Source organism: Camelus ferus, chromosome 8 (genome assembly GCF_009834535.1).
Source record: "Camelus ferus isolate YT-003-E chromosome 8, BCGSAC_Cfer_1.0, whole genome shotgun sequence".
Classification (NCBI taxonomy): Eukaryota; Metazoa; Chordata; class Mammalia; order Artiodactyla; family Camelidae; genus Camelus; species Camelus ferus.
In genome coordinates this window covers 28,043,508-28,051,930 of record NC_045703.1, presented here as the reverse complement: position 1 = coordinate 28,051,930, position 8,423 = coordinate 28,043,508, and the positions used below count along the sequence as shown (strand labels likewise).

General features: G+C 38.0%; 1 protein-coding gene across 2 annotated transcripts in view; it reads left to right on the top strand.

Annotated features, from left to right (window-relative positions):
* RTN4IP1 (reticulon 4 interacting protein 1) overlaps positions 1–8,423 on the top strand; it is a 128,913-nt gene that overhangs the window by 85,746 nt on the left and 34,744 nt on the right. The window contains exons 1-4 of one of the 2 annotated variants that reach the window (XM_006189431.3): positions 61–711; positions 6,240–6,391; positions 7,177–7,245; positions 8,144–8,268. In XM_006189431.3, coding sequence (XP_006189493.1) covers positions 441–711; positions 6,240–6,391; positions 7,177–7,245; positions 8,144–8,268 — 617 coding nt within the window. In that variant the 5' untranslated portion in view covers positions 61–440. Of the gene's footprint in view, positions 1–60; positions 712–6,239; positions 6,392–7,176; positions 7,246–8,143; positions 8,269–8,423 lie in introns of those variants that run through there. The other variant, XM_032484620.1, reaches the window with a different exon arrangement.

Genomic DNA, 8,423 nt, shown 5'->3' with positions numbered 1-8,423 from the left:
TGATCTTTGCACGCGATTGGTTGGCACCGCTAAGCAAGTCCGCGGCGAAGGAGAGCGAGCTAGGGTCGCGGCGGGACTCTGGAAGCGGCTGTTTCTTTGGCGTGTGGATCACAGCGGAGTGGGCTCGTCCTGCCCACGGCTCCCGGGACCCGGCAGGGTTCTAGGGGTGTTTTGTTTTAAAGTTGGGGGGGGGGTGTAAGGGAGGAGGAGCATGTACAGAATACTGACTGGAACGTTAATTGGAGCATTTCAGATGCGAAGAGTAGAGTAATTTCATACTCTTCTTTTTTCATTTGCTCCGCTGGTTTAACTTCATTTCTGAATTCTCAACTTTGAAGCCGCCCAGTGTGTTTGGCAGAATTTGACCGAATTTAGGGGTGAGAGGTTGATCCACTCCAAGTGCATTTTAATTAGGGCACGCAATTCAACCACTGTTAACGATGGGGTTTCTGAAGACCTGTGTTCTTAGAAATACCTGTACTGCGGTTTGCTTCTGGAGAAGCCAAGTTGTGCAGAAGCCTTCAGTTAGAAGAATTAGTACTACCTCTCCAAGGAGCAGTGTCATGCCTGCTTGGGTGATAGATAAATACGGGAATAATGAAGTGCTTCGATTTACTCAGAACATGGCTATACCTATGATACACTATCCAAATGAAGTCATTATCAAAGTGCACGCTGCAAGTGTAAATCCTATAGATGTCAATATGAGAAGTAAGTTTCAAAATACATTCCTCGTTTCCTTTTTCTTTTTCCTCTTCAGATAGTTTCATCAGGGATCAGTTTTAAAATATCATTTGTTATTGACTAAGTCTTTGGTTAACACAAAGGAATTGTTTAGGGTTTAAACAGTATCTTAGATATTATTTCCAAAATTGTTGAAATTGCAATACCTATAATATGCTTTAATCTTTTACAAAGTCTTAAGTTTGAATTGCTTCCATGCTACCTTAAGATGTAAATTGGGACTTGAGAATTGTATCTGCAGCTAACTTTCTGGTTCACTCTTCTGGGAGCTTTGTGATATTCTCAAGTCCATCACGGGTTTTAGAGATGTGGTTATGTTTTCATACCAGTTTAGAGTTTGCATTTTTATTGTAGTTCTTATTTGCCCTCGCACTAATAACAACTTTCTTTAGTGGTGCAGTGGACAAAGCAGCAGAATGTAAGGGTATGGACATAGTACTTTCCCCATTTATGCTGTTGCATTCTGTTCTTAGCAGTTAAAATACACTTTTCTGTTATGCTCCATCCTCAATGGGAATAATGTTATCTTAATTTCTGCTGAGGGATATTGACAAAGCTTGGAGAGCACTGTATTCCTTAAATATATACTATGCAGTTTTTATAGTGCTGGAAAGATTCATTATTATCTGCAAATTACTTTAACTTTAGAAAATAATGACAAAAATACTGCTTTAAAATTGGGATGATTGGTCGGTTAACTTCAGCGTTCTAAGTAAACTGCCATATATGGTTTAATTTAACCGTAGGTCTTTGTTTTGAAGATCTTGTGTGTAGACATGCAGATTATCCCAGTAACAGTTATCATATGTGAACGAATTATGCGTGATGAGTTTCTTTGTTCCTATACGTATCCAGTTACAAAATTAAGATTAATGATAGAATGAATCATTTTGTGGAATTTGTAGAGAAATATGAAAGTGTTGTGAGTTCGGCTTCATTTCTTCCTCTTTTCTTCCCCAGGAGTTGTGTGATAGATTAGGATAGCAGTTCTCAAATGTTTTGGTCTTAAAATCTCTTCACACTCTTAATAATTAGTGGGCTTTTGTTTTTGTGAGTTATAGCTGTCCATATTTACCTTATTAGAAATTAGAATAGAAACTTTTAAATATTCATTTAAAAATACAATAAACTGTTGTGTTAACATTACAAAATTAAATCAGGATTATAATATAAAATGACATAAAAATAATGTCTCAAGAGACAACAGCATGTGTGAAGCACTGAAACAGGTAGTATAGCTGACAGAGACTGGGATCTATCCCCAAAGTGCTTACAGTGAAAAATAACTATACTTCCCAAAATAAGCAAAAAAATTCAGTGAGAAGAGTAGCATTGTTTTACACTTTTGCGTATCTCTTTGCTTTCTAGTTTAATAAGACAGCTAAATTTTCATGTATTTCTGCAGTCAGCCTGTCACGATATGGTTTTTGAAGTGAGTAAAGAAAAGCTAGCCTCACATGGGTAGCTGGACAAGAAAGGATCTCTTAGAGTCTTCAAAAAGATTTTGGGGATGTAAAAACTTGGAGAATTCTTGGATTAGGGAAATAAAGTTCAGTTTCACTGGCTTTAAGTCTTCAATTTTTAATGGTGCTGTTTTTAACTAAGTGAATCTATCCAGACCTGTGCTGTCCTATATCTAGACATACCTTGGAGAAATCGCAGGTTGGGTTCCAGACTTCTGCAAAAACGCGAATATTGCAATAAAGTGAATCACACAATTTTTTTTGATTTCCCAGTGTATAGAAAAATTATACTTACACTGTACTGTAGTCTATTAAGTGTGTAATAAATAGTATTATGCCTAAAAAACAATGCACATACCTTAATTTAAAAATAGTACTGTTGGAAAAATGACGCTGAGAGATTTGCTCAATACATGGTTGCCACAAACCTTCAAACTGCAAGAAATGCAGTATCCACAAAGGTCAGTAAAGTGAAGCACAGTAAAATGAGGTTTGCCTCTAATAGCCACTAGCCACATGTGGCTGTTGAGCAATTGAACGTAGTTGGTCTGAATTGAATGTGCAATTAGTGTAAAATATACAATAGATGTCAAAGACTTAGTAAGAAAAAAACAAATGTAAAATGTCTCATTAATAATTTTATATTCATTACCTATTGACCTGATGATAATTTGGATACATTAAGTAAAATATGATTAGCATTAATTTCACTTCTTATTTTAGTGGCTTCTAGAAAATTTTGAGTTACACATGTGGCTTGCATTATGTTTCTGTTGGACAGTGCCAATCTAGACAATGTGAGGAATAACTTACACATTTCTTTGTGGGAAGAGGTTTGGGGAAAGACTTGGATTCACTTTGGAAAGCTCTATTAAGAATGAATTGAAATGACTTTATGATGATTGCCTCGTGGAATCCACATTTTTATCCTTTTTGTTTGCTTTGAAGTAATAATTGCTACTACTGTTTGGGCGTGTCGTTTTATTTATTCCATTTACGTTGAGCATGAAGATAATTTAGTTTTTATAGGATGTATCTTTAAGTGGTAGGTTTATACCCAATGACCAGTGTGTGTTTTCATCTTCTTGATTTCAAGATCTTTGAAGGTAGATCCCATGCTGTCAACTTCTGTCTGTTTCAGTGCATCACATATATAGTTGCTGTTCAGTCATTATTTTTATGTCATTTTATATTTTTGTTCTAATTTAAGATTACAGACTGAAATAAGCAATATTTTATCCATGAGCAATTTTTACCTTTTGTCCTTGTTTAGATCTGTTAACTTTTCATTTATTTGAATGTACGTGCACACTTTGTATTGTGTCCATTTTAATTTCAGTAGAATGGGTGGATCTGGACTTTCTTGGCTGCTATTTCATATAATATTGTAACATTGTACTTTTATGTAGTGTTCTTAAGACATCGTAGTTTATTATGACTTGACTGTGTAGTATTCTTTGCAAGTTATCCTCTTTATTTCCTGCTCATGGATTCTTTTTTGAGAACGTGTGATTATTTTTGCAAAAGATACTTGAAATGGTAGCTTGGGGAAATAAAATAATGAATAGAAGACTGTAAACTATAGGGAGCAGTTGTTTCCTTTGACGAGAAAGCAAAGACATGCCTGTTTTGAAAGGTGAAGGCTGACTTTTTCTGGAGCTGGCCACTATTGTTGGACATAAAATCAAAGATCATATAAATGGCTAATGAATAATCTTAAAATAGAAAAAAAAATACAGCCAATGAGAAAGTTTGGTTCCTTTAGGTGAGATTAAAGTCTCTGAAAGTGATGGCAGACTTAGGATTTTCCAAATCATTCCAGCTCTGAACCAAACTGGGCACCTCTGCCCATGGGATGGAGCTCCTAAGGGCCTCCATTCACTTGTGTCACCAAGCAGGGTCTCAGTTTCTACCTACCAGCTGCATTCTGGATTTGGGGCTGGTTTAGTTAGTACCAGTGAGCCAGGGCTAATCAGTTGATACTGAGGTGACCAAGAAAGCTGCTCAAACAACCTTGCCCTGCAGGTTGTGTACCTCGAAGAGGACTGAAGCCTTTTTGCAGCTCTGAAACAGCAGCTGAAATTCGACATGGCTAACTGCCCACGTCTGTTAATCAAATCACATGGGAATTTCAGTGAATAATTGCTTACCTGTGCTTTAGAGGTGGAAAAGAAATGTAAGACAGGAAAAGTAAAAGGTGACTTTTGTGAGTATTACATGTGAAGTTGTTTTTTTTTTTTCTTTTCCCTGATAGGCAACACTCCTAACTAGCCTGCTGACAGTTATGTAATATCGGTGTGGTGGCCATCAGCTTTGATATTTCTGGGACTTTTCCAACTTTCAAATACTTTCTTCTATGTGTTTTGATTTTTTATTAGAAAAGCAACTTTTGCAAGTTTCCCTCCTATCAGCCTCCCTTCCTATATCCTCTACCCGGGCTTCAGGGATGAACATTCATTGCTCCCATCTAAGGCCAGCGCTGCACCTGGGTTCTCCATCTCATGCCCTCTCACCTACTCAGGAGATTTTTCAGCAGTTTTCTCCTCCATCTTCAGTCTTTTCCTTTCTACTGAATCATTCTCATTGGCATACAAACTTGCTGTGATTCCCCTGCTCTTAGAAAGAGAGAAAAAGAACCCTCAGAAATCCTCCCGCCATCTCACTTGCCCCCTCCAGCCACTGCCCTGTTTCTCTCCTGTCCTCTGTAGCAAAACTATTTGAAAGAGTTCACTCTTCCCAGGATCTCCATTTCCTCACTCCCACTCTCTCTGTCACCCTCTGCCACAGCAACTGCTCCTATCAAGGTCACCAAAGACTTCTGTGTAGTTGGATCCAGTCTTTTGTTTGATTTTGTCTGTTTGGGGGTTTTTGTTTTTTAAAAGCCTACTGGTAGCTTTTGCCCTTATTTGAAAAACTATCTTCCCTGTCAGCAGCATCTGACTTCCTTAAACGACCCTCTCCACTCGGCTTTCTGAACACCTCTTCACTGGGCAAGGCTTCTCAGGCACCTTTGCTGGTTTCTCCTCATCTTTGAGATCCAAGGATGGGTGGGGGGAAGGGGAGACTTTCAGAGTGGTTTAGTGATTCTGGAGCATAAATTGTGGTACAGGACACTAGAGAGATAAGCAAGGTGCTTATCTTGAAGAGCCTCACATAGTAGAAATGTCCTCAGAATGTCAAGCAGAAGAGACGATAACAGATACTTTTATGTCATAGAAAAGCCATTTTGTATGTTGACGCTGTGTAACTTTGGATTATTATAGATGGTGTAGCTGGCTTATTCGAACCAAAAAAATAATGATCAGAGGAATGTTTCTGCTCCACTTAGTTGATATTTATGGAAATGTTCTTAAAAATAAAAAGATGTGTATAATAAAGCAATTAATCTGATTTAACATATCAGAACAGATGCAGCCAAGTGGTTCTTTTCCATTCAGGAATCTACACACTTAATCCAAAGATTTGTTCTGGAACTTTTTGGGGAGGTAGGGACCATTTGACACTCATGGACCAGTGTCAGTGTCAAATACTATATCCATGCCTTATTTATTTATTAACTCAGACAACTTTTAGCATTTATCTTCTTCACCAGAATTGGCTCCAAATGACTTTGTTGTTAAAAAAGTTTATGAATGATTCAGTTATATGCGTGTGTGTATGTGTGTGTGTGTGTGTGTGTGTATTCAATAAAGAAATAAACTGCAAAAAAAAGTTCATGAATGAACAAATTAATAAAGAAACTCTCTTCAAAGAACAAAGCAAAACTTAGAAAAGAAAATACTAAAAGTTCAGAAGATAGTTTCAGAATTGAAATTTCAGAAATAGTGATTATAACCTTCCAAATAATTTTCTTTGACTGGAACAACACTTACTGTTTTTATGCTTTATTGTGTGATGGTAAAAAAAAAAAATTGTAAGGTTGATTACTTTATAACCTACATCTCGAGGATAGAATTGTACCTGGCGTATAACTGTAGTAGTTTTTAAATCATCCCATTCTTTTGGAAGAAACAGATAAATTGTGTTTTATAGGTGGTTACGGAGCTACAGCTTTAAATATGAAACGTGATCCTTTACATATTAAAATCAAAGGAGAAGAATTTCCCCTGACGCTGGGTCGGGATGTCTCTGGGGTGGTGATGGAATGTGGACTTGACGTGAGGTACTTCAAGCCTGGAGATGAGGTGAGTTATGAAATACCACTATTCCTTTTTAAAATTTGCAGATTTCTTTCTGCTGCTTTTGGAAATATATTGCAGATCATTGCCCTTTTTTTCTTTTTTTCAACAAATACACTGAGCTTTGGCTGGAACCCCCCTTTTCTTGGTTCTGTTGCTCATCCTGTTTTTGGTTCTGTCATAGTAGCTTGCTGTGCTGGAACCTTCTAAATCAGGTGCTTAAGAACTGCAAGACTTTGAGATATATATGATTGAGACTTTTTTTTTAAAAGCTTTAAATGACAATTTCTACCCTATGGAGTTAGATGGTTTTAAAGTAGCTAAAGGTTGATACAATCATCTATCCCTTGTCACTTTGAACTGTTATCCCAAGAATTAAAGTCAGCACATAATAAAAGCTAGTGAGTTCTAGTTGTTTGTCATAAAATAACTCATCTAATGTCTGTGGAGTAGGTACAGTAGACGCAGTTCATGGATGAGGAGGTCAGGCTGTGAAGAGGTCCCACTGCTGGTAAGTGCGGAGCCAAGGTTCTGCCCCAGAGACTGCTCTTCCTGGCACTCTAGGCAGTGAACACAGCAGGATTTACTGGTATCTGCTTCCAGTGTGGTTTGACTTGATACATCCAAAGTCATACTGAATAATAGATTTATATCCTGTGAAGATAGCTCTTTCGGTTGGTGGATTGCTGGCTTGTGCTTTTTTCTCAGGGTGGGGTATGTATTGGAGAACACCTTCATGCTTATCTTTGGCTAAAAAAGATCTGTTTCTAATGAAGTTGTGTGTGTTTCAGGTCTGGGCTGCAGTTCCTCCCTGGAAACAAGGCACCCTCTCAGAGTTTGTCATAGTCAGTGGGAATGAGGTAATTCACCAGTTCTGTGCTGAAATGCCATTAGAAAGTAGAAACAGGCTGACTAGTGTCTCCTGAAATAACTGGTGGTTTTTGAGATCAGGTTCCAGTTTTATGGGTAGTTTTGAAAGAGCTGAGATAGAGAATAGGAATTTTTGAAAGATTAATAAAGTGTTAGCTGGCGTTTAAATAACACTGCTGCCGAAGTGGTTATCTTTGCCTTGTGCAGCAGGAATTTGGAGTGAGATCTAGAAACCCTGCTGTGTTTCTTGGTTTTATCCAGTGTAAATTGTTGAAACCAAATGTACCAAATGGAGCGTACTGGTTCATCATCACCAGGAGCATGGAAGGATCAAGCTGTTTCAAATAACTTTCAAAACAGCAGTCTAATCAAATACAGTCAGGGCACTTGACAATTTGAATAGAAAGAAAGGGGTTAACACAGGAAATTGGCTACAGAAGGGAGGGCAGGAAGGGAAAAGGGGGCATTACTGAGATTAGAAAAAGTCGGGAAAGATTGCCTTCCGGTAAATGGGAGTAAGGGAAACAGCTGGTCACAAAAACAAGTTAGAATGTGTTTCTGAGGGCTCAGGGTTTATTTGGGTTTATTTCTGGCTATAATCAGGACTAGCAGGATTGTTGAATGTGGTCTTTTTATGAAGAATTAAGCAGCTGTATCTCATAATGTAACCTGAAAAGCCTTGCTGAACCTCTGTAAGGTAGGTTGAGTCACTTGGAGAATATTCCTTAGGGATAATCTTGGGGTAGCATTTGCAGTAACCACTGAACCTGGGGGAATATTATAGACTTATCCCTGAAAATAATTGGATTTCTATGAAGGTAAACGTACATAATTGTGTTTAGAAGTTTGCAAGTATTGCTTCTTTTTGACTGTTGTCTTCAAATCTAGGTCTCTCATAAGCCCAAGTCCCTCACTCATACTCAAGCTGCCTCTTTGCCGTACGTGGCCCTCACAGCCTGGTCTGCCATAAACAAGGTTGGCGGCCTGAATGACAAGAACTGTGCAGGAAAACGGTAAGTCTCAGTGTTGGCATCTGTCACTCCCTTCTTTCCCTTGGTCAGGTCTCTGCAATAGATTTGTCAAAAGCATTAAAATGAGGATCATTTACGTGAACACAGTTGTGCTAACATTTAAAACAACTTCCAAAGAACTCTTGTATCTGTCTGCC